General features: G+C 42.1%; 1 protein-coding gene across 1 annotated transcript in view; it reads left to right on the forward strand.

Annotated features, from left to right (window-relative positions):
• LOC126297427 (uncharacterized) overlaps positions 1-27,858 on the forward strand; it is a 479,132-nt gene that overhangs the window by 319,957 nt on the left and 131,317 nt on the right. Inside the window, exons 6-9 of the mRNA XM_049988246.1 lie at positions 3,260-3,389; positions 16,029-16,214; positions 16,370-16,495; positions 26,298-26,434. Of these exons, the coding sequence (XP_049844203.1) occupies positions 3,260-3,389; positions 16,029-16,214; positions 16,370-16,495; positions 26,298-26,434 (579 nt within the window). The remainder of the gene's footprint in view (positions 1-3,259; positions 3,390-16,028; positions 16,215-16,369; positions 16,496-26,297; positions 26,435-27,858) is intronic.

Here is a 27,858-nt window from a genome sequence, read left to right on the forward strand (position 1 = left end):
GCGCCAAGAAGAAATGCACATGATAAACGGGTATTCATTGGACAAATATATTATACTAGAACTGACATGCGACTACATTTTCACGCCATTTGGGTGCATAGATCCTGAGAAATCAGTACCCAGAACAACCACCTCTGGCCGTAATAACGGCCTTGAAACGCCTGAGCATTGAGTCAAACAGAGATTGAGTGGCATGTACAGGTACAGCTGCCCATGCAACATCAACACGATACCACAGTTCATCAAGAGTAGTGACTGGCGTAATGTGACGATCCAGTAGCTCGGCCACCATTGGCCAGACGTTTTCAGTTGTTGAGAGACCTGGAGAATGTGCTGTCCAAGGCAGGTGTCGAACATTTTCTGTATCCAGAAATGCCCGTGCAGGACCTGCAACATGAGGTCGTGCATTATCCTGCCGAAATGTAGGGTTTCGCAGAGATCGAATGAATGGTAGAGCGACGGGTCGTAACACATCTGAAATGTAACGTACATTTTTCAAAGTGCCGTCACTGCGAAGAAGAGGTGACCGAGACGTGTAACCAATGGCACCCCATGTCATCACGCCTGGTGATACGCCAGTATGGCGATGACGAATACACGTTTCCAATGTGCGTTCACATGTCGCCAAACACGGATGCGACCATCATGATGCTGGAAACAGAACCTGGATTCGTCCGAAAAAATGACGTTTTCGTGCACCCAGGTTCGTTGTTGAGTACACCATCGCAGGCGCCTCGGTCTGTGTTGCAGCGTCAAGGGTTACCGCAGCCATGGTCTCCGAGCTGATAGTCCATGCTGCTGCAAACGTTGTTCGTGCAGATTCCTGTTGTCTTGCAAACGTCCGCATCTGTTGACTCAGAGATCGAGGCGTGGCTGCACGATCCGGATGCCATGCGGATAAGATGCTTGTCATCTCGACTGCTAGTGAAGCGAGGCCGTTGGGATCCAGCACGGCGTTCCGTAATACCCTCCTGAACCCACCGATTCCATATTCTACTAACTGTCATTGGATCTCGACCAATCCGAGCAGCAATGTCGCGATACGATAAACCGCAATCGCGATAGGCTACAATACGACCTTTATCAAAGTCGGAAACGTGATGGTATGCATTTCTCCTCTTTACACGAGACATCACAACAACGTTTCACCATGAAACGCCGGTCTACTGCTGTTTGTGTATGAGAAATCGGTTGGAAACTTTCCTCATGTCAGCACGTTGTAGGTGTCGCCACCGGCACCAACCGTGAGTGAATTCTCTGAAAAGCTAATAATTTGCATATCACAGCATCTTCTTCCTGTCGGTAAAATTTCGCGTCTGTAGCACGTCATCTTCGTGGTGTAGCAATTTTAATGGCCAGTAGTGCACTTAACGTCTACATTAAGTTACAAAATGATTGTACCGTGGTGCTAGCGGTCGTGGATCCGAGGGGGAGTCGTAGGGATCATAAAAGAGCCGAAGTACTGTACTAAACACTGTTGAAAACCAATTATTATGATTATATCAAAGCATTAAATATATTTCATTGTTGTCATTATTACAATCCGAGGCATCTGTGGCATGTTAAGTGTAGGGTCAAGGGGAAATTACATTTTTGGTGTATAAAATGCACATTGGAACCATCAGCTGTTTTAATTTTTTATTTATTTATTTTATAACCAAATTATACCTGTTTTGGTCTTGGACCATCTTCACGGATGAAGGGTTAAAATGGCTTAAGCCACCATATTGCATTAGTCATTACTCAAAATGTGTAGTGCATGCCATGAATGTAAATGTATGAGACAGGACTTTAAAAGCAAAAACCGAATTCTAAATGCTTACAGAGCAATACTCTGTCTTTACACATCTTTTGAGGTGTTGATGGGATAGAATGAATAACTGTTCCCCAACACCTCCGGAATCGAATCCTGAATGTGCACCTGGGTGATGACAATATCAAGTGAAGCGATCAGGCTATAAGGAAACGACATAAAACTGGAGGAAAGTATTGTTTTCTGTTACCGTGTTGAATCTCGGGATCTCGGCCTCTACAGGATCCTCTTCAATTTTTAAGGAGTAATAATTCGACAGTTACGACCCCGTGTCTTTCCTTGCAGTCGAGAATATCTGGACAATATGAATACAAACCTTTAGTTAGGTTGTGCAAAATACAAGTAATTAGTCATAGATTTTCAAAATTTATTCGACACTGCACCACATTGTCACATAATCGTATGAAGTATGTTCACCGATATGCTATATATGTCCAGATGTACTGTCACTATGATTTATAATGGTCTCAATATATACAGCTGGGCATTAAAATTGCAATACCATAAAGACGGCATGCGAAAAATGTCAAACTGGAATTCTGAGGTACAAAAATGATTATCCTTTCAGTACAGCCACATAAAGTAGGCTTCTGTAGGTAAAGATTATGTAGCGGGTTTCTCATTCAGTAATCGCATTCGACTGTTGTTTGGCTCTGAGCACTATGGGACTCAACTGCTGTGGTCATTAGTCCCCTAGAACTTAGAGTTACTTAAACCTAACTAACCTAAGGACATCACACACATCCATGCCCGAGGCAGGATTCGAACCTGCGACCGTAGCAGTCGCACGGTTCCGGACTGCGCGCCTAGAACCGCGAGACCACCGCGGCCGGCGACTGTTGTTTGTTTGTGATAAAATCATGTTGTGCCTGATGTAACAAGCAGGAACAGCTACAAGCACATAGAATTTGACAGTAGTCTATCTAGAGTGCAGTTAGTCGTTCTGCAATATTGCTGCTCGCATCAGTCGTGGTCCCTTGAGTATCGCATGAATATGAACTCGGCAGATTCAGGGGGCCCATCCTTAACACTGTGCAGGGTCCCACGTGTCTAGCGCTCGAGAGGAGAGAATCATTGCTCACGCGGCTGTGCAAGATCGCACAGCCATGTGGAGAGTTGGCTAAGCATTCGTTATGACTGAATTGTTATTTTTATCTTCTCCTGTGGGCGGGGAGTGGGGAGGAGGGGCGGGAAGGGGGGGGGGAGAAGAGATGGTATTCACCCTTCTCCAAGTACTATGATGGATCCAATAAACTAAAATAATTTCCATATCTACGTATGCAGAACAATCTCTGTTTACAGTTAACAGTAGGAAAGAATATTCTTGTCATCTCCAAATTGTAGTCATAAAGAACTTTGAGAAGCACCTACTAATGTAGGAATTTGAAGCGATGTATTACAATATTATAAAAGCCAGCACAACATCACAAAATATCTGTCCAACAGGCATCTGGACTTCATGAACATCCTGAGCTACGACTATCATTCCGCATTTGAGCCAGCAGTCAACCATCATTCACCACTCTACTCCATGGAAGAAGATGATGAATACAACTTTGATGCACAGTTGACGATTGTAAGTAACAAGTTATCTTCTCGTGGCACTAAGCCTCAGAATGGTCAGGTTTCTGTTATACTCTATAGTGTTTCCTCAGCAGACCTACTAATTTCTGGACAGAATGAATTTCAAGGACAGTCTAGTTGTAATTTTGTTGGATCAGAACTCTCCTTCATTAAGGGTAAAGCTTATAAGAGTTTTGTCACCATAGAAGAGACATAAAAGATCCACGAAGTGTATGTCTTGTAACACTGCAACTATATATATAAAACCAGTGTGAGGTGCATAGATGAGGTTACTTGCCATTCCAGACCCTACCACATATTAGGTTTTCTTCCCATCCCATTCACATATGGATTGCGAGATGACTGACTCCTTCAGTGCTTATGAGCGTACTGTAATGAGTCTAAACTTTTCTCGACATTGTACGTGGGCTTTCGTGTGATGGTTTCTATTAATAAGCTAAGTAAATATTTTCTCAAGCTGCAGGCAGAGCGAAACTATGTTGAGGAATAGAATAAAAGGAGCACTGGGTGTGGGATAGATTACGTTAATCTAAATTCACAGTGTTGTATGACAGCAGTGAGAAAGTGATTGGTTACTGCATGCGAGAGTATCGTATATGCTCAACTGCAGACATGAGCCTCCCATATACACTCCTGGAAATGGAAAAAAGAACACATTGACACCGGTGTGTCAGACCTACCATACTTGCTCCGGACACTGCGAGAGGGCTGTACAAGCAATGATCACACGCACGGCACAGCGGACACACCAAGAACCACGGTGTTGGCCGTCGAATGGCGCTAGCTGCGCAGCATTTGTGCACCGCCGCCGTCAGTGTCAGCCAGTTTGCCGTGGCATACGGAGCTCCATCGCAGTCTTTAACACTGGTAGTATGCCGCGACAACGTGGACGTGAATCGTATGTGCAGTTGACGGACTTTGAGTGAGGGCGTATAGTGGGCATGCGGGAGGCCGCCGAATTGCTCAACACGTGGGGCGTGAGGTCTCCACAGTACATCGATGTTGTCGCCAGTGGTCGGCGGAAGGTGCACGTGCCCGTCGACCTGGGACCGGACCGCAGCGACTCACGGATGCACGCCAAGACCGTAGGATCCTACGCAGTGCCGTAGGGGACCGCACCGCCACTTCCCAGCAAATTAGGGACACTGTTGCTCCTGGGGTATCGGCGAGGACCATTCGCAACCGTCTCCATGAAGCTGGGCTACGGTCCCGCACACCGTTAGGCCGTCTTCCGCTCACGCCCCAACATCGTGCAGCCCGCCTCCAGTGGTGTCGCGACAAGCGTCAATGGAGGGACGAATTGAGACGTGTCGTCTTCAGCGGTGAGAGTCGCTTCTGCCTTGGTGCCTACGATGGTCGTATGCGTGTTTGGCGCCGTGCAGGTGAGCGCCACAATCAGGACTGCATACGACCGAGGCACACAGGGCCACCACCCAGCATCATGGTGTGGGGAGCGATCTCCTACACTGGCCGTACACCTCTGGTGATCGTCGAGGGGACACTGAATAGTGCACGGTACATCCAAACCGTCATCGAACCCATAGTTCTACCATTCCTAGACCGGCAAGGGAACTTGCTGTTCCAACAGGACAATGCACGTTCGCATGTATCCCGTGCCACCCAACGTGCTGTAGAAGGTGTAAGTCAACTACCCTGACCAGCAAGATCTCCGGATCTGTCCCCCATTGAGCATGTTTGGGACTGGCTGAAGCGTCGTCTCACGCGGTCTGCACGTCCAGCACGAACGCTGGTCCAACTGAGGCGCCAGGTGGAAATGGCATGGCAAGCCGTTCCTCAGGACTACATCCAGCATCTCTACGATCGTCTCCATGGGAGAATAGCAGCGTGCATTGCTGCGAAAGGTGGATATACACTGTACTAGTGCCGACATTGTGCATGCTCTGTTGCCTGTGTCTAAGTGCCTGTGGTTCTGTCAGTGTGATCATGTGATGTATCTGACCCCAGGAATGTGTCAATAAAGTTTCCCCTTCCTGGGACAATGAATTCACGGTGTTCTTATTTCAATTTCCAGGAGTGTAGTAATCAATAAATTGTCTTGCTGCAATACAGTTCCAGGAATATACCAAATACAAATTAAACTGGTTTACTTTTTTGGGACTGGTGGAGGGGGATTGAGGAGGGGCTAGAGACTAAGGGTACTCAAAATCTATTGTACCTGAAACTACCAGTGATATCCCTGACACCAACACATTTGCTGTTTGTCTAGTACGACACAGTATTCACTGTAAGATAACTCTGAACTACGAGCGTATTTGTGTGCTAAGCTGCGATGGGTGCTAAACATGAGAAACAGCGGGTACGAATCCAACATTGTGGGTTGCGTGTACTAGAAATGAAGGCGCCGCTTTCATCTCCGCTACCTTTGCTGCCACCGTAGTTCCGCGAGTACGATGAGTCTGAGAAGACCGCACTGCGATCGCTTCATACTTGCCGACTCTTTCCCTCTTCCTGAAGCGTGCAGGTTCGTGACGTAATACACAAGCTGAGTGCACGCCCTTGCTGTGTTATGTAGCACTGACAGGGTGAAAATGACCGACTGCGACGAAGCTGTGCTTTCTGAGACTGTTGAGGATGTAGAACGAAAATTGCCCGACAGAGTGTACGTAATTTCGAACGTGCTCCAGAAGAGAAAGCGTGACATGAGAAAAAGTTCGTTGCTGTTTCGTACAAAGCAGAAGGAAAACATACGTCGTTTGCACAGTGCAAGCAAAATGGTTGCATTCTTGTTTATTCTACTCCCACCATGATGAAACATACGTGCTCCATCAACAGAAAATACGACACAGATCAACGTCACTCTTATGTACCTGCAAACAAAAAGTGCACTATCTGTGCTTCAGTGGCAGTCATGTGCTGTGGGCGGGGTGTTCAAAAAGTCTCCGCAGTGCCGTATGATCGTTAGCCGCGCGTGACGTGTTACTGCCTGCCTGAGTTACTTCCCTTCAAGTGGATTCTCCCACCATTAAACTGTTTCGTTTATCTCAGCCAGCGTCAGTAGTATCGTTGGTGTGTGTCGTTACGTGTTGACGTGAACGTTTAAGTTTAGTTCCTTTGTTCGATTGTTTCGTTTTTGTCACTGTTAAAATGCTAACCATCGAAGAACGTGTGTTTTTAGTCGAACAATTGTTCAAAGCTGGCGGTAAATACACAGTTTCAGTTCGTCAAACATTTAATTCAGTTTTCCCGGAGACAAAATTCTCACATCGCGATACTGTGCCAGATTTGATTAACAAATTTCGAAGTACGGGTTCAGTGACAGATGCACCGAGAAGTCGTCGTCCTAGCGTTTTGTCTGAGGATAAACTACTCGATATTTCCGGTAAAGTGTCCATGAGTCCGAACAAGTCAGTAAGAAAACTCGCCCCTGCAAATCGATTTTAGTGTCGGAAGGACCCACACAGCTGTAAGGAAAAAATTAGAACTTTTCCTATACAAAGTGACAGTCGTGCAAGAACTGAAAAATACTGATATAGTACGTTTTATCACAAGTTTCCAAAAATCGAAATTTGCGATTTTTATGGCGAAGGAAGGGGGGGGAGGGGTTGTGTGGTTGAAGTGGTGCGTTCAGGAACATAAAATTTTAGTAATTAAGCCCTGGTTGGAACTACATACACAGTGTCGCTTATCCAGCCGTATCTCTTCTAGAAGAACAGCTAGAATGTTCATAAGAAAGTGTAAATACCGGTAATTATTTACATTTGATACACCTGGGATGAAGTAAGGTCTCACAATGGAACTTACTATAATGTCGCATCATATGCTTACGCTCCAAGGTCGTCGTTGTTGCACCTGACGAACACAGCGTGGATTATCAAGTGCCCAGCAGTGCATGTTACAAACATGTACGTTATCTTGGTTCATTGCTTCGCCGGTAAAGAGTACGCGTTGGATAATCATGTAGTCGTCTGCAAGGCGCTGCAGAGCAAACCGACAAATTCTACACGACGTCCGAAATCGAGAGGTGTGATACGGGTGGAATTTAGCCGATGCAAGATGCGAATGACACTCGCCTGGCTGAGCCGACATACCTTGGCAAAATGTCTCGTGCCATCATCCAGACTGATAAGTGTTGTAGCAAAAACAGCTTCTTCATGTGCTCAGTCAGTTGCAGCATTTGTCCTCGTCATCTGTTAGGCAAGAGCCTGGGACGGCGGACAGCGATGATCAGGATAGATATCCTCATACTGCCGTACTGTTTCTGTAGCATTTCTTTGTCATTCGCCGAATGAAAATAGCATGTCCAACTTCTGCTCATTGGTGTACGTGTCCAGATGAAAAAAAAAAAAAAAAAAAAAAAAAAAAAATTGAAGCAGCAATGATTTGCCGATAGACAGCACAGTTCCTGTCAATTGTGCAGTGCAGAAAAGTAACTAGTCGAAAGGCTTGATACAACGGCGTAGCCTCGCATTAGCTAATTTGCAACGCTGTTGCCGATTCTGGACGATTTGCCTTTCATTTATAGAATATTTCTCGCATTCTTCTGCGAAGAGTTTCAACCTCAAAATTAATGAACATTATATCACTTTGGACGCCTTTTAAGCGCTTTCGAATGCCGTGAAAAATCTACGGTATATCATCCTGTTTAAAAAAAAATCAGCCTCTCAATCGATACAAAACTGAAGACTCTGCATCAGATAACAACCTCATTTTGATATCTAGCACATTCCATGAAATAAATTGGATGTTACATCTTGTAAAAAAAAAAAAAAAAAAAAAAAATATCGCCGCTCAGAGTGACATCAAATTGAACGGAATATTATCGAAGAAGGAGAAAACGTTCTACAAAACGAATAAAATAAAATTGCGTGTTCAGATGTGTGTGAAATCTTATGGAACTTAACTGCTAAGGTCATCAGTCCCTAAGCTTACAAACTACTTAACTTAAATTATCCTAAGGACAAACACACACACCCATGCCCGAGGGAGGACTCGAACCTCCACCGGGATCAGCCGCAAAAATAAAATTCCCACTGGATGGCGCTGACACTTCACATAGTAAAGTTCGGTCACATATGGCAGATGAATAACAATATGAGGGCTGTGTTGTCAGTTGCACTTTTGACTAGCCGTATATATGCAGTGTAAATGACCACAGAAGCTCGGCATTCAACAGTTGTGGCACTGGCAGTGAGGTAACTCCATCCATCACAGCAACATCGTATCACATTGGATGGGAAAAATAAGTTTTTTAAGTGTCTTTCAGACAAAAATCGCATGAAAAGCAGCAATGACATTGATTTTTAATTGTCCTGAGGCCAAAAACCACATAAAGAGCGAAAATGAAATCAGTTTTTATTTGTTGTGAGACTGGTACAAGACGTGTTCAATGTGCTGTCCACTGTCTTCTGCCACAAACTGAAATCGACAAATAGCATGTTTCTCAACATATCAAGTGCCCCAGTCGCATGTTCAGAATGCACTGCGCAATGTTGCCTTCAGCTCAGCCATATTCCTAATCAGAGCACTGAATACAGTATCTTTCAGATAACCCGTGGCATACTACCCACATGGCCAGCAGATTAGGTGATCTGGACTGTCAGGCTGTGAGGAAATGACGGCTGATAATTCAAACATGTCCAACATTTATCTGCAGTAGCTGTTTCACTGGCTGTCCAATGTGCGGAGGAGCGCCAATTTGCATAGAAATGATCCTACTCACACATTGACACTGTTGAATGACTGGAATGATGTTGGTGCTTAAAAACCTCTCATAACATTTGCTAATGACAGTACAGGTAACATTAGATGCAGGAATGCGGGACCCACTTCCTTGAAGAAATGCGGCCCTACGGTGAACCGTGGTCTTAACTCGCACCACACATTTATGTTTGCAGAATGAAGTGGTATCCGTTGATGTGGAAGCAGATTTTCCATCTCATGACGTACATTTGCAATCCATGTGGTTTGCATATAGGAGACATGTCAAAAATTTATAAAACAATTACAATGATTTTTACATTAATAAATAATAGCACTACAATAAATAACAACACTATAAGGATAACACATTGTACCCAGCTCAAATTTCCAGTTTGTCCCACATGAATTCATCCACTGAGTAATAACACTTCAGTGTCAGTACCTCATATAGCTTTCTTTTAAGTGAACCTAAATTCATCTGCATGAACTTGTTCCCTTTTACTTTATTACAAATTTTCATTCCCATGTATTGAGGTCCCTGGGCATACAGTCTGAGGTGGTGCGTGGGGAGTATAAATTTTTGTTTGTTTCTGGTATCATGTGAATGGACAAAACGGTTTCCCTCAAATAATTCATGTCCGATGTACAACATTATAATAATCTCATATATGTATAAGGATGGCAGAGTTAATATTTTAAGTTTTCTAAATAATGGTCGACATGGCTCTTTGTGATTTGCAGTGCACATCTTTCGTATGATTTTTTTCTGTATTTTTAGTATCCGCACTGTGTTTGTCGAGTTACCCCAAAAAACAATACCATACCTAATGATGGATTTGAAGTAGCTTGTATATGCTACTTTTTGTGTGCCCATGTTCTGCAATTCCATGTATTGATACGTCCTTGGAGATGGAAATAACTTTGTCTTTCCACAGAATATTTCCATGGCCATTCATTGTCCTCTTTCATGTCAGCAAGGCATACTAGAGCAAACATTTGTCTTAGTGGCGGGTCAGCATGTATTATGTCTTCCTTGCACTCTGTGTGGTTCTTTAATGAATACAAGAGCAAGCAACAGAAGCCATTAGTGAACACAGAATTCAAATATTAATTTAGTCCACATGTAATATAAAATAGTAAAAATAATACATAACTTTGTTGCTGTATTAACAGTGTCAGTTGCTATTAATAGATCTGAACATAGAAATACTATACACAGAGAAAAAAGATTTATAAATTTCTCACTCTTTAGTACCATGTCTATTCAAAAGATGTCGAGCCCCGGCACTATGGGAGTCTGTAAATGTTATTTGGCTGGCAAACACACAAAAAAGGGGGCTCAGTGCAGGACTGTTCAAATCTAAGTACACCCACTGCTGGAGCTCCAGAGAGGCGATGCTTGCATCTCATTGGCAGTGGCATAATCATTCATGGCAGCACCCTCATGCCACAGCTGCAGTAAACACGGTTGTGTAACTAAGGGCATGCATATTTGAAACTGCGGCAACCAGATAGTAGCTGATACCGCAGAACGAAGCCCTCCTTAACATGGTTAACTTTGTGTAAAGAGCAATACAGGCTATTTCATAGAATTTTATGCACCGTGCTCAAAGTTTGGGCAATTCCCCATGCACTGCATTTCTGTGCACCACAGCTCGACCTCTCCTGCAATGCTGTGGCCCCATCTACTGATATTGGATCATTATTGTTTTCCTCCTCTTGTCACACTGCACTTCAAACCTGTGGTTTTGAATTTAGTAACCATTTACTCCAGACCCTTGGCAAACGTTGGCCCAATGCCTTTTTTCTTACCCTTGAGTGCCCAGTACTTGTGCAGAGCTACTAGGTGCACAGTCACCATTCTTTTAAAAGAGATTTACCAGCAGTGTGTTATCTCTCATTGAGATAGACAGTCATGCTGAGCATCTCAGATCCAAACTGAGGAACAACTGTGTACCTCGTGTCTTTTACTTTGCATACTCTACTGCCTAAAGCACCATTTAGTGCTAAAATTTTCGTTAAGTTTTTCTGTTTCCATTACATTTCACCATTAATTGATAATATTCCATTCAAATTTGATCATTCTCAGCAAAGGTTATTTTTATACAACTTTTTGAAACTGGAACTTCAATTATAATCACCCAGGCACTAAGTCCTGACTACCTTAATAACAGATAAAAAGGTCAGTAAGCTGTGTGCTTGAATAAGGGAAGAAGGTTTTTTAGACAAGGGGTGTAATGTAGTATGTGCGGCACAGAAGGGTACAGGAAATCACTTGAAAATACATGAAGGTGAAAATTCAGGAATAATTATATTGGCAGAAAGAATGTGGGACATAAGAGACTGCATCTACAAATCTACAATCTGTGCAGTCATGTAACAGTGTTGTGCATGGATGTGGCCATTGATACAGGGTGGCTCTGAAGTCACAGCATGTGTGGTTCAGGAGATAACAATAAAACACATGAAAGTAGAGAAAGAAAGCAACAGACACTTAGTAATATAATGCGAAGAGAGTAGTAACAGAGGTGACAACTCTGGGTTGTGGGATGGAAGGGAAACTGTTAGACAAAATCAAATAATGGAAAGTCCAGGATGGAATAAAAGCAATAAGGGTCAATTGCTACTCTCCACATAGAGAAGGCACTGAGTCACACATCTGGAGACAGTTGCCATGTGTTTGTGAGCTGTTGCGTGAATGTGTGAGAGAACTACTTCAGAAGGACTTTGTCCAAAAGCTTAAATATTTCTTGTATTCTTAATTGTTATGCCTGTCTGCAACTCAGTGCCTCCTCTGTGCAGTGAGTAGCAATCTGTCCTTAAGAAAGTGAAAGGTCATCCACAGAATTAATATTATCAGGTATTTGGTTAACAGATTGTCATTGCCTGCCACATATCATGCTCTCATTGGCTCTCTACAACTTGAAACGATGATGAATTGTCAACATTAGCTATATTTTGCACACAAGTGCATTGCATGGGTGAAATTAGTGAACATTAGTAAATGGATTCTGCAAGACATTAACATGAACCAAAACAACAATATCACATAATATATTTGTGGTACATCCTCCATAATTGCTAATAACCTCATATGTCTTCCCATATTAGATCTCTTACTGGATACATCTCTTATTGGCTACTGCATATGGCTGTGAAAATTTTTCTATGCTTTCTTTGCACTTGTGCTGTAAATCAGGCCGTTGAGTATCGCAGATGTTTAAGCATTCTATAAAAGTGGCACTGGACTAACTCCATGGACAAAATACTTAATTTAAGGTTTCATCCAATAAATTGTTACATCTCGAAGGCAAAAGTGCATGCAAATAAATTATCTTACTGTGGAGATGCTGAGTCACAGACATGCACAACAGAAAGACTGTCACAAAATAAGCTTTTGGCCAACATGGCCTTTGTCCAAAACAGATGATACACTCACACACACACACACACACACACACACACACACACACACACAGACACACACACACACACACACACACACACACACACACACAGATGCAACCCACACAAACATGACCACAGTCTCTGGCAGCTGAAGCCAGATTATGAGCAGCAGGACCAGTGCATGATGGGAGAGGCAGCTGGGTGGGGGTAAGGAGGAGGCTGGGGTGGGGAGGGGGAGGGAGACCAGGGTAGGGGTGGGAGAGAAAGTGAATTGCTGGTGGGGGGCTTGAAGGGACGAGAAGGGGAGAGGATAGGGCAGCTAGGTGCAGTCGAGAGATTTGATGGAAGGGGGGGGGGGGGGGGAGAAGAGGGCTACCAGAAAAGAACTGAAAAGACTGGGTGTGCTGGTGGAATAGAGGGCTGTATAGTGCTGGAATGGAAACAGGGAAGGGGCTCGATGGGTGAGGACAATGACTAATGAAGGTTGAGGCCAGGAGGGCTTGTGGAATGTAGGATATATTCTACATCTACATCCATACTGCACAAGCCACCTGACGGTGTGTGGCGGAAGGTACCTTGAGTACCTCTATCGTTTCTCCCTTCTGTTCCAGTCTCGTATTGTTCGTGGAAAGAAAGATTATTGATATGCCTCTGTGTGGGGTCTAATCTCTCTGATTTTGTCCTCATAGTCTCTTCGCGAGATAAACGTAGGAGGAGCAATATACTGCTTGACTCCTCAGTGAAGGTATGTTCTTGAAACTTCAATGAAAGCCTGTACCAAGCTACAGAGCATCTCTCTTGTAGAGTCTTCCACTGGAGTTTATCTATCATCTCCGTAATGCTTTTGCGATTACTAAATGATCCTGTAACGAAGTGTGCTGCTCTCCACTGGATCTTCTCTACCTCATCTATCAACCCTATCTGGTACGGATCCCACACTGGTGAACAGTATTCAAGCAGTGGGTAAACAACTGTACTGTAACCTACTTCCTTTGTTTTCGGACTGCATTTCCTTAGGATTCTTCCAATGAATCTCAGTCTGTCATCTGCTTTACCGACGATCAACTTTACATGATCATCCCATTTTAAATCACTCCTAATGCCTACACTCAGATAATTTGTGGGATTAACTGCTTTCAGTTGTTGACCTGAATTTTGTAGCTAAATGATAAAGGATCTTTCTTTCTATGTATTCGCAGCACATTACACTTGTCTACATTGAGATTCAATTGCCATTCCGTGCTCCATGTGTCAATTCGTTGCAGGTCCTCCTGCATTTCAGTACAATTTTCCATTGGTACAACCTCTCGATATACTATTTCCAATTAATCTGGCCTCTGCTTTAGCGATGATTAATTTTATATGGTCATTTCATTTTAGATCACTCCTAATGCCTGCATTACCTACAAACAAATCCGGGGTATGGCTAAGGTCACCATCTTAGGATGGTGGCTTAGGCCAACCTATTCATGGGCCATCTAGAGGAATCCTTCCTAAACACCAGAACCCTAAACCTCTCACCTGGTTCAGATTCATTGGTGGCATCTTTGCAATCTGGAGTGAGGGTGAGGGTGAGGATACCCAATCCATATTCCTCCCGAACCTCAACACCTTGCCCCCGTTCTCTTGATCTGATACTACTGAATCCTAGGTGTAGACCTTCACCTCAAAGATGGCCACATCAGTACCTATGTCCATATCAAACTTACTAACCACCAGCAATAGCTTCACTACAACAGGTGCCACCCGTTCCATACAAAGAAGTCCCTTCCATACAGCCTAGCCACCCATGGACGTCACATCTGCAGTGACAAGTGGTCTGCCACGAAACACCCGGAGGATCTCACTGAGGCCTTTGAAAACCATAGTTAACCTCCCAACCTTATACAAAAACAAATCTCCCATGCTTTATCTTTCCAGTCACCCACCACCTCCCAAAGTCTCACCATTTGGCCACAGAAGAGCATTCCCCTTGTCTCTCAGTACCACCCAGGACTGGAGCAACTGAATTACATTGTCCTCTAGGGTTTCAACTACCTGTCATAATGTCCTTAAGTGAGAAATGTCCTGCCCACTATCCTTCCCAGTCCTCCCAAAATGGTATTTCACCTTCCACCAAACCTACACAATATACTTGTCCATCCCTACACAACCCCTGCTCCCAACACCTTTCCTCATGTTTTATATCCCTGTAATAGATCTAGATGCAAGCTCTGTCCTATACATCCTCCCACCATCCCTGCTTCAGTCTGGTCACATACATCAAATATCTCATCAAGGACGTAGCTACGTGTGAAACCAGTAGTTGGGTGTATTCTATGTAGGCATGACAACCAACAAGCTGTTGCATGAATGGTCACTGAAAAACTGTGGCCAAGAAACAACTGGTCCACCCTGTTGCTGAGCACACCATGATTCACAGCCTGTGCTATCTAGATCCTTCCCACCAACACCAGATTTTCTGAAATATGCAGATGGGAACTCTCCCTGCAATATGTCCTATTTTCCCATAGCCCTCCTGGCCACAACCTTCATTAGTTATTGTCCTCACCCATATAGCCTCTTTCCTGTTCCCATTCCAGCACCACACAGCCCTCTATTTCACCAACACACCCAGTCTTTTCACTTCTCTCCTTTTTTGCTACCCCCCCCCCCCCCCCCCCCCCATCTCTCCGCTGCCCACCATCTAATCTCCCGACTGCACATAGCTGCCCTACCCTGTCTCCACCTCGTCCGTGCACACTCTCCAGCTGTGCTTCGGTCCCCCACCCCTACCATGGCCTCCCTCCCCCTCCCCACCCCAGCCTCCTTCTTACCCCCACCCAGTTGCCTCTCCCATCATTCATTGGTGGTGCTGCTCGTAGTCTGGCTTCAGCTGCAATAGACTGTGGTCATGTGTGAATTGTGTGTGTGTGTGTGTGTGTGTGTGTGTGTGTGTGTGTGTGTGTGTCGTCTATTTTGTATTTTGTTTTGGACAAAGGCCATCTCGGCTGAAAGCTTATTTAGTGACAGTCTTTTTGTTGTGCCCATCTGTGACTCAGCATGTCTGCTCTATGGTGAGTAGCAACTATCCTTTTCATAATATTGTTACATTCCATCCTGGAGTTTGGATTGTTCATATAACTCATCAGCTACATCAGCTGCAAATAATGGTAACCACTCAATTGTGCACCCAACACAAAACTTTATTTGGAGGTATAACGTAAATAACTTTTAGAAATGCTAAATTAGTCACCATCATAACTTGCACTGTAGATCATTCATTCGCTTGACCTGATTCTACTGACTGACTGGTTAAACAGATTCCAGTTAAGAATTATCAAAGAACTACAATAACAACCAGATATTCAGAACTCTATGAGCATAACAATACATTTCTTTTGATAAATACTGCTTTTTATACTTTATTGTGCATCACACCTCTACAGTTGTTTATGTGATCATTATCTTTGTTATGTAACTACAATAAATGTGTAACATAACTGTAAATATAGTTAAAATAGTTTTATTTGTAATGCTACTTATGGAAACAGACTCATCAATGCTAATTGTATACATATAGGATCACACGGTGAACCATTACATGAAGTCTGGTGCAGATCGCAACAAGCTTGTACTGGGAATCCCAACTTATGGCCGCTCTTACACACTTTTCAACCCCCTTGCTACAGAGTTAGGATCACCTGCAGATGGCCCAGGTGAACAAGGAGACTCCACCAGGGAGAAAGGATATCTTGCATATTATGAGGTAAGCTTTATTTTTAAAGCCTGCAGTGTATGTAATGACTCATTTAAAAACCAACCTATAATTTGAGTGTTGCTTACCTGGTTTTTTAATTTTTTTTTTATATGCATGATGCCTTAAAAGAAGCTCTCTCTTTTTTACTGGTTGTCTTGTTACAGATCTGTGAAAACCTGCAGTCTGATGACTGGAAAGTGGTACAACCAAATCCAAGTGCTATGGGACCTTATGCGTATAAAGGCAACCAATGGGTTAGCTATGATGATATGGATATCATTAAGAAGAAGGTTTGGGCTTTAAGTAATTTTGTTTTATACTCTAGAGTTTAGTAACAACTAATTTTATGTGTAAATCACTCTAACTGCATTGATAAAGGTATGATGCAAGCAATGGAATCATTCTCAGATAATTTCAAAAGAAAAAAAATGTACGAAGTGAATGAAGTGCACCAAAATGAAAAGAATAGATTGACACAGAGGAAACCGTTGAAAATGCAGTGAGATGAAATGATATCAGTGTAAACCATTTAGATGTGCTGAACCTGCAGAGTAATGAATATGTTGTTGTGGCTGTTGTTATAGCAAGAACAAACACAATATATGGAACATAGTACTTTATGGTGCCAAACATAAGATACTGGTTGTGCACTGCACTGAACACATTGACTGGAAAAAAGTAATACAGCTTAAATAATAGATCGAGCACTCATTTGTGATCACTTAAATAATTCTGTTTCTTTGATAGCTCACTAGAATGGCCTCTATAAGTGAGCCTGTGAACTGTATGGATGAGTGGTCTCTGAAATCGTCCACATCATTAGTGAAGGTACATCACTCCTTCCTTCTAAGGGATGGGAAAACCACATACATACATAGAAACATTAGGGATAGAAAAATGCATAGTACGGAAAGAAAAGCACTGGCACTGGTACCATGGGAGGAAAAAACACTGATCTCACAAGGCACTCAGATGATGAGTCATGGAGGACACCAATGATGGCACAGACATCCATTTCATCGCCTGACAACAGTGACTGCTGCAGCATGTGGCAGGCAGGTTCTGGCAAGTAGGGGCTAGCAGGGGCAGAAGTGGTGAGGGGGAAAGTGTGCCATTTCCCCACTCGTGAGATGCTGTAGGGCAGGACCATGTTTCCATAGTGACATCGTCATTGAGGTGAGAGATTGGCACCAGAGGTGTCAGTGAGGCTGTCATAGATGGCTGCCTCACAGGATACAGCAACGGAAGTGGTGGCATCAGACGTAGTGGGGGCTGCATCAGCAGTGGCAGTTGAGGAGTGGAGGTGGAGGCAGGAACCTCAGACAGCAATCTGCCAGGCAGCAATGCCCTCATGACATGAACTGGACCACCTGTGACAGAGGAACAGGCATCAGCTGTGACTGGATTAGGAGAGGCAGTGGGCTTTCCAGAACATGCCCCACCATGTGCAGGCACAGGTGGTGAAAGTGCCAGCATATCTGAACATCAGGAGTGTGCACGATGCACAGGCATCAGCTCTGGTGATGCTTGATGATGCCAGGAACCCAGTTTGGCCAGTGGCTGAAACCACGAGACCAAACAGGTGCACCCAGTTGGAGCCATCATGGTGCCAGTGACGCCAGTGGATGGTGGAATGAAATGCAGCACGTAAAGGAGTGTCCATGGTTGGTGTCCATCTACCAGCTCTGCTCTTGCCCCCACCAGTGTGAAATGGTACGAACTCGAAAAATGGTCTAAAGCAGTTTCAGTGGACCTGCCAGATACATACTTCCATGTCTGAGTTTTAAATGTGTGAACCTTGCTTTTGAACTCACCATTAGACTGGGGATGAAACAGAAGAGCTGTGAGATGGGAAAAACCACTATGCTGACAAAAAGATTCAAATTCTCGAGAAACAAACTGAGGGCTGTTATTGGTAACCACAGTATACGGAAGTCCGTCAATTGCAAAAATCTTAGACAAGGCCAAACCAGTGGCTGCCATGGTCATAGACAGATAATACACAATGGAGGGAGACATGGAATAGCTGTCCACTACAATGAGCCAATACTGACAATACTGATTTAGGAAGGTCACAGTAAAACTGGGAGCTGATGACCTCGATGTTGAGCGCCCATAAGCCCCAACACACACACACACACACACACACACACACACACACACACACACACACACACACACACCCACACAGTAAAACTGACATGTAGACACTCCAATGGGCGCTGCAGCACCGGCTAGGGAGAAAAAAGATGACCACAGGGCCACCTGTTGCTGAACACAGTGAGTGCAAGTGGCAAAAAGCTGTGTAATGTCCCCATTCATGCCCAGCCAATACACATGCCGGTGGCCCCAACCTTTAGTGCGAGACTCTGTATGTCCATCTTTTTCGAGATATTTGTGGGACTCGGCTGTTTGATAGAGGATGTCAAACACCTTACAGCCATCAAGTTTCCAACCCTATTTTATTTAACAACCAGTTTCAGAGTTTTACCATGCCATCTTCAGGCCTCTGGCCCATTTGTAGGAATAAGCTACTTTGATTGTGAGTTGGGAGGTGAGGGTTGAAGTGATCACTGTTGCAAGAATCTACACTGCTGGCTCCTGTTTTGATCACAACTGAGGTGGATTATACCCACACATCAGTCAGGGGCCTGAAGATGGCATAGTAAAATGCTGAAACTGGTTGTCAAATAAAATAAGGTTGAAAATTTGATGGCTATGAGGTGTTTAATTTTACTTCCTGTTTTTTGGTGTGAGAGCTCCCACAATGACTGACATGCGGAAGCCACAGTATGGTGTAAAGAAGTGGGAATCACAACATGGCAAGCAGCATCCTCCATAGCTAACAAAAGATCCCTCTCAAACACAGAAAGGTGATGCTGAAGGGAGAATTAGTTATGCAAGGGATCCATGGCACAGCTCTGGGGTTTTTCCAGCCATCTGTGCTGCACAAAAGAGAGGACCCGACTAAGTGCAGTATTCACTGCAATGGCTAATGCAATCGTGGTGCTAGTCATGGGAAAATCATAAATTGTATTCTGGTTCTCAATTTCTAAATAGAAACAAAGCAACTCATCCTGATCCATAAGCCTGTCCATTCAAAAGACAATATAAGACATTGGTGTTGGTGTGTTGTGCCATCAGCCAGTAATGGATCTGACAATGATAATAAGAGAGGAAGAGAGCCCACAGCTGCAAATGATGTGCTGCCTTGTCCAGCATGGAAGCTGAAGGGTTAGAAAGAGCAACCAATGGCCTGTGATCCATGATTGAATCAAACTTAGAGCCATACAAGAAGATGTGAAGTTGCTTGAGGGTGAACACAATCAGTAAAGCCTCCTTTTAAATCTGAGAATACCTCTGCTGAGCGGGAGTTAAAGTGTTAGAAACATAAGCAATAGGTCATTCAGACCTGTCCACATGTTTATGTGCCAACACCATGCCGACATTGTGCTGAGAGGCATCTGTAGCCAACATGAGATGCTGACACAGCTGAAAAGTGGCCAGGCACGGAGCAGATTGGAGCTTTGATTTAAGCAAAGCAAAGGCTCAGTCACAAGTGGGAGACCAGAAAAAGGCACATTTTTAAGCAAAAGCACATGCAATGGCTAAGCAACAGTGGATGCATCCAGTAAAAACTTGTGGTAGTATACAACTTTACATAGAAATGCTTGCAGTTCCTTAATGGAGGTTGTCTACTGTAAAGCCACAGTTGCGTCAAGATGGTGATACGATGGCTTGACCCCTGTGCAACAAACCTCAAAAATTAGGTACTCAATTGATGGCTGAAAATATTGAGATTTGGCAAGATTGTACTTAAGACCCACAGACTGCAAAACAGAAAACAACGATCAGAGATTGCCAAGAAGGTCTTCAGCGGAAGGACCCAAAACAGAGATATTGTCAAGCTAATTGATGCAGCAGGGTACAGAGACTGTCAGCTGTTCTAAAAACTGGTGAAAAGATGCAGGCGTGCTAGCAACACGAATAGGCAAGTTCTAATATCGATATAGGCCGAAAGGTGTATTGATAACTGAAAGGCACCTGGTGGCCTCATCCAAGGGGAGCTGAAGGTATGCTTCCAAGAAATCAATCTTGTAATGCTGAGTTGAAGGTTGTACTGATGCAGCAATTTCCCTGACATCCTGAACACTTACAGCATGCCTAACAGGAGTTGACTGAACAACTTCCGATACCTTCCCCCATGCAGCAATCTGATCACCTGCTGCCCCTGACACCTCAAAAGACTTTGCTATATTGGGCACATCTGTGATTGTCAGATTCTCACACTAATGAGAGTTTTTGAGGACTTACCTATCCAAGACCAGACAAATAATAACATCACGCACTATGTGATCGGCATAGGATTTATGATGGGTAATAGTGAAAAATTTATGATGGCTCAACCCACGTAAATTGCAGCCAAGGCTTTGTAAGATTGTTTTGGGAATTGCTGACAATGGCAAAATTCTGCACACATTCCAATGACATTCTTTCTGTCAAAGTAACAAGTTGAGAGAAGCTTGCAAATTTCATTAAATGATAAGCTGGCTATTACTTGCAAAGGCTCAAGTTGGTACAACAACTGATACATCCACAATGAAAGCAATGAAAGAAAGAAAGCCCTACTCAGGTTTGCATTGCCTACACAAAAAACCTGGAAATGTTGACATAACCATGTCTCATGGGAGTCCAGTCTTCAGCTGATTCATCATATGCCAGAAGGGCAACAGTTGCGCTGGCAGGAGAGTAACTTGCCATCAACATACAGACACCACTTCATTGAGAGTGGTGACAAGAGCCTGCTATTTTTCCACGTAAGCTTGCTGTTGGGCAGTGAGACATTGGAGTATTTTTCCCATTGAAATGTTTGTTGGGTGACTTAGCACTGACACTAACACACAGAGAAAATGGAACCCTTAATTGTCACCAAGTTTGCTATAGCAACGATGTATGAAACATAGTACTTTATAAAGCATCACATAAGATACAGGTTGTGCATAGCAATGAACACATTGACTGGACAACAGTAATACAGCATAAAGAGTAAACTGAGCACTTGTTTGCAGCTGCTTAAATAATGCTGTTTCTTTGGTGGCACACTAGAGTGCACCAGGGGACCGACAAAGGTGAAGCAAGCCTGTGAACCATACAGATGCACGCTCTCTGAAATTGTGCACATCATGAGTAAAGGTACATCAGGTATCGAAAATTTGTTCGAAACTGAGATCCTGTGCAGATTGCCTGCTTATTGTAAGTAGTTCCTACCCATTATAATATCTAATTATGCTCTCAGGCCTGACTCAAACTTTCATTGCCACTGATGTTTCCAGACACCACTGCCAGAGTTGGCACACTGGGTACAGGGTGATCTCACTACTGGGAGAATGGAATCAGCAGAGGGCTGTGGTGTATGGGGGATATATATATGAGAAGAATTAAATGATATGAATTGAAATGAAGTGACTGGATTAATGAGGGTGAAATCATTGAAAATATAATCCAATGAAATAATGTCAGTACATAACTATTCAGATATGCTGAACATGCAGTACAATGAATATGTTGTGACAGCTGAAAATGTGTGCCAGACTTGAACACAAATGTAAACTCCCTGCTTATTGCAAGCAGTTTCCTTAACCATTTTGCACTGTCTGCACTCACCTCCAGGCCTGACTCAAGTTTTTATTATCTATGATGTTTCCACCTATCATTTCCAAACACGACTATGAGAAGGAAGAAAGATTTGGGCTACAGCCTGTTGGCAACGAGGTCATTAGAGACAAAGGATGAGCTCAGATTGGTGAGGGACCAGGAAAGAAATTGGTCATATCCTTTCAAGGAAATAATCCTGATATTTTCCTTAGGACATTTAAGGAAACTGTAGAAAACTTAAATCTGGATGATCAGAGTATGCATCTGTTGCCTGACCATTGCACCACATTGCTCAACCTGTACCACCAAGGGTTCTCCTGTGTGGTATGTGGTATTAGCGCCACTGGGGAATGGATCAGTGGAGGGCCGTGGCTTTTCCTGCAGGTTCAGTCTAGCTGAATGGTCTGCACTGATATCATTTTATATGATTGTGTCTTCACAGATTTCATCACCATCAATGCATTAATTTCTTTTATGTACATTTAGTTCATTTTGTGTACATCTCTTGTAGCAGGATAACCCATGGTTCTCAATCAACTCCAGTCCTCAGTGGTATGATTGCAATATACAATGTGGGGGAGTGACAGGCAGCTGTGTTTGGAAATCAAAGTTGGAAACATTACTCACAGTGAAAGTTTGAGCCAGGCCTAGAGGCATATTCAGGTAGCATAATAGTTAAAGATAAATGGGAAGTCAGGGTTGAAGTCCTGGTCTGGCAGAAATTTTTCACTGTCTAAACAATCTAAAAATGAAATATCTGTGACTGAGAAAAGTTAATTTACTTTCATTAGTTTTAAATGTTCATTCCTGCTGTAGTTATGAAGATTAAAAATTTACTGCAAATTTGAATGAGTAATATTTCAAGACTTTTGATTATCGAGTACATGACATTCTCAGTTGCTAAAATTGGTAATGACCTGACAGAGTGCATTAGACTGCAGTATGTGCATCATGGAATATTAGTGAGCCTTGTGTGGTTGTCAGGTTAGTTTTTGCAACCTTCTATGTGAATTTTAGCCTTGATTCCTACTGTGTTTTTTGTTTAAAATTCAAAAATAATGTCAAAGAAAAGTGTAGCCTAATTAGCAGATGTCAGCAGATTGACAGACATATACAAAACATGACGGACTTCTGCAAGATCATTTTCTGCAAGAAGAGGTCATAAATACACTAAGTTATAAAAAAGATTGCTTATCACCATCTGCCAAAAGAAAAAAAATGTGACACAAGTGTTGGCTTTAGGTGCCAATTTTGTTCATCTGGAGGAAGTGAACTGGTTTGAAAACTGACGTTCTTATGTGTCCTGTGTCAAGGGAGACACAGAAAAAGAGCAGAACAAGGTGCAATGAAATACCAGAGCCAGATTTAAAAGTGGCATTGTAATCAGTGTCAAGGAAGGTGATACACTGACATCACAGATATAGGTATCAATGGATGAAAATGGGAGATGAATTAAATGGAGGGGAAGAAATCAATGACAACAACATGAGAAATTACTGAATGTAAACCATAGTAAAATACTTTAAATGAATATATATGAAGAAAAGGGTAGCCAGTCATTTTAGTGTTGTAATACAGGTGTGAAGAGCCAGAGAGAGCTTGGAAAGCAATTGGTTTATGACAGTGTTCACAGGTGCATTGCCAGGCAACTATAGGAAGGTGCAGGACTATTCATGAGTACCTCCAGGGTTTCAGAAGACAATTGTGTAAAAACTGAAGTTGTACAGAAATTAGACACATACCAGTGGAGACACATACCAGGCCTGGCTGGCCTGTTTTCTTCACATCACATAAGCAGCGAGTTTCACAGAATATGTTGTTTTTGATTGTTTTGTCTGTTGAAGTACTTACCTGAGATTTGGTACAAAAATGTCTCTGAATCATCACTCTATCTCCCATTTAGCAAATCTGAGGACACAAAAATGCACGCATTGCTGTTCATTCTGCCATCATGTCACAGTGTGTATTGTGAACCAAAGCTTTGGGGGGGGGGGGGGAGGGGGAGGTTGCTCTAAACTCTGATATATCTCATTTTTGTACTTGACACGCAGTTTTCACACAGTCATCTTCTGAAACTGTGGACAGGCTTACGAGTAACCCTGTATTAGGCCAATATTTGCAGTTCAGACAATCTCACAGATATGTGAACAGTTTGGTAAGTAAACAGGTTTGCTCTGACAAGAACACTGCAGACTAGGAGCTAAGGAGGTACTGTAGCTCCAGGTTGTGTAAACATTGCCAATTTGTTGATATCAGATGAGGAAGTGATACCTTGTGGTCATAACAAGAACCTTCTTTAAGTGACACATGAAAACATTAGCACATGAAGAGCCACTTTGAGGCAGATTACCATGGCTGTGCGCACTTCAGAAAGTAAAGCAATGTAGGCAAGCATGAAACTGACTAAGGTGAAGCCGAATATCATAGGTTTACTTTCATATAGAGTAGAAAACTGACTAATATTTGTATCATAGCTAGTAAATGACAGATGTTATCACAAGTGATTATACGTTTCATAGATTTTGAAATGAACATGCAATGTCTGGAGTGTAGAGGGCATTCACACAACATATGTTGCACAGCAAGTACATGAACAAAGAGGAAGGTGATTGGAACGGAATGTATTGCGAAGATCATAATAGTATGTTATATGGATTGTCTGAAGGGTGAAACACTGATCTTGAGGATACAAGTGGTTTTTATATGTTGTTCAGTTACTAAATTTAATCAATCCACCTGAGGTGGCTTCCCTCTTTGGAAGTTATGTTCACTTGAGAGACATTAATCAGCAGGGAACCTCAGCCAAGGATCCACCTACATCCTTATGAGGCAACAGTAGTGGACAATATTACAATCAGGTGCTTTGTCATAAAGGTGTAGCCAACACATCCCCAAATGAATAAGTACAATTTATGGCTTTATATGATAAAGGATGAATAAGTGTTTTACAATGTGAGTGTTTCACTTGTTTATGAATAATAAGTGCTTTACCTATAATGTCTGTCATTCATTAGAATCTTAATAGAGCCATAACATCATTCAGTTGATCTTGAATTATGATAGTGCTGGTGACAGTGGGTTCATTTATCTGGGCTTTGAAATTTATTCATGGAACAGATTAAGGATATGGTTTTAATGTACAAAGTTTATTTGAAACCTGGAGTATATTGAATGTAATATTATTCATTACAATAAATGCAAGGCTGTAGGGGAGATAGAGATGATATATTTTGAGGGGTTGTATCAAATAAAACACAATGCTAATACTAGATGGTGTTTGTCCCAGAAAGAGGAGTGAGTAATATTTGCATCATAGTTGATAAATGATATAGCTGTTTCTCACAAGTGACTACAATTTCCATATATTATTCATTGGCCTTTAGAAGAAAGATGAGTCTGGTTGGTGGATGTTATTGCCATGGATGAATCACATAAAATGTTTTGAACATTGGATATAAAAAGAGTTTTTTCTCTTCTTGTCGTCAGCTTTTAATGTCACACTGATAAAAATAATTTGTTCAAGTATTTGCCTTATATTGTTTGTTAAAAGAACAGACATTTATTTACATTGTCCATGATCTGAACCTGCTCTCGTTATTGCCAGTCAGCATCACATGGTGCTCTGGATGTGATGGCAGACATAAATTTTCTTTACCTCCTCACATGATAAAGGATTTCTCTTAATTCTTGTGTTATGATGATGGTCCAGAAAGGCAGGGTAGTGTTTGTTGTGTACAGTGAATCCTTTTTATCATGTCTAGAGTTCTTTAGTTCATGGATTTTTGGGTATCACTTAACAAAAGAAGCAGGGAAATACAATTATCAGGAAACATATTCAATCAGTAGGAGCTTTTGACAGGAAATTTTGATCAAATTAGAATGCCGTATCAGGGAAATTCTGTGAGTGTGTGATAACTGAGATCTTCATTAAAATAAATATGGCTCATAATTATTTTCATCTTGAATGGTAATTAGGATGAAGTAAAATTCCGTGGCATGTAGGTCTCCTATTTTACTGATGCATGTATTGGCATGATGAAAGTAAGATATTCAGAAAGAAGAAAATGGAGGACAGAAAATGAAGTAATTTTGGGCATTACATGAAAATGATGACAAGGAGGCTCAGTGTGCATGCAGAACTGACAGTCCATTGTACAGCACAATATTTCCGCTGAAAAAATTGAAATATACTATTTGTCTCTACATTAATGAGGGAGTGCAATGTACAATCAACACAATTATTCCATTTTAGATTTATGCCGTACTGTTAGCAATATGGAACAGGATACTATTATTTTTCAGAAGTTGTACAGAAGTGACTAATCCATGAATTTACTACTGTATTTCTCTCAGTCAATCTTTTCACAAGGTCTAAAGTGTCATCAGAGAGGGAGTTTTCATAATTCATCAGTTTAATGAGACTCTGTCAATTTTTAGGCACAGTATGTGAATGACAATGGCCTTGGAGGAATTATGTTTTGGGCTATTGACAATGATGATTTCAGAGGCAAGTGTCATGGTCGTCCATACCCACTTATTGAAGCAGGCAAAGAAGCAATGCTCAAAGGAGTCAAGTAAGTATTTCATCTGGAAAGACTCAAACTATAATATTGATAGTCTTTTCTCTTAATATTTCTTTCCAAATATTGAGCTTACGTCAGGCATCTCTGCTATGAGTTGTGAGGTGTTTTTTCTGTGGTGTTTCGATAGATAGTTGCAGTTTTGTTTGTGCATTGTGTGGATACACAGACCAAACAAATACTTCTCTTTGCCTGCTTTATGCATTATGCAATATCAGTGAAAATTGTTAGTTTCTTTCTTGTTACAAACAAATACATTTTAAAGTGGAATTTTACATGCTCATCCTTTAGATTAAGCCTAAATTTTCCAGTAACTGTCTTCATGGAAGTAGGCAGGTAAAGGTCATACCACCAAGGTATTGCCAATTAGTGATAGTCTGCAATGTCAGTAAAAATTCTGAAAAAATAATCTAGAATATGATGGAGTTCTTTTCAAAAGAAAACTCTTACCAGTCATAAAAAGCTAACATTACAAGAAATTTTCAAGGAAAATATTTATTTGCTTCAGCCTGTGGAAAAAGCCTGAAGCAATGGACTGAAAAAACAATAAGAACATTTTCAAAATTTAAAGACTATGCAATACATATATTGCCAAGATTGCATAAAAGTATTCTAAGATAAAAGATAAAATACTGTAAGAGGTATGAAACTGTTTCATGTGTGCAATGAAAAATGTCGTTGCTGATGAATTTGCATTGTGTTGGACCTTATAGAAACTTCCAATTTGAAAGTTGCTGAGAAATTTCTAAAATTAATTTTGATACAATGGAAACTTCAGATTGGAATATCAACAACGTACGAAAGACAGATTGCTACTTTTCATAAAAAATGACATGTTAAGTTGCAGACAGGCACAATTAAAAGACTTATGCATAAGCCTTTGGACACAGGCTTCATCAGAAAAAGAAAGAAAAACACACACCATTCATTCACACAAGCAAATACAACTCAAACACACATGAACACCGACTCCCTGCAGCATGGACCAGAATGCAACAGTCTTGTGGAATTGTAGCAGCAGTCTGCCAGAGTTGGCTGTTGTATGTGCATGAGGTGTGCTTGCTTGTATAAATGAATGGTGTGTGTTTCTCTTTCTTTTTATAGTGAAGTCCGTGGCCAAAAACTTATGTGTAAGTGTCTTTTAATTTTACCTGTTTGCAATTTAACATGTCATCTTTATGGAAAGTAGCAATATATCTTTTTCTACATTCTTAAAATTAATTTTGGTAAGATCTGAAATACCATTATTCTATCATGTCACCTTTAAACATGATTTATTTATGAGAGACTCTGTGTATGGAAATTCATGGGGGCTTGCATCCCACCACAAGTATTTTTGTTCTGAGGACTCACCTTAATAGATCCTTACCTCATGAAAACATTATATTTGTAGCTGTTACAGATTCTTCACCACAGCA

Source organism: Schistocerca gregaria, chromosome X (assembly GCF_023897955.1).
Source record: "Schistocerca gregaria isolate iqSchGreg1 chromosome X, iqSchGreg1.2, whole genome shotgun sequence".
Classification (NCBI taxonomy): Eukaryota; Metazoa; Arthropoda; class Insecta; order Orthoptera; family Acrididae; genus Schistocerca; species Schistocerca gregaria.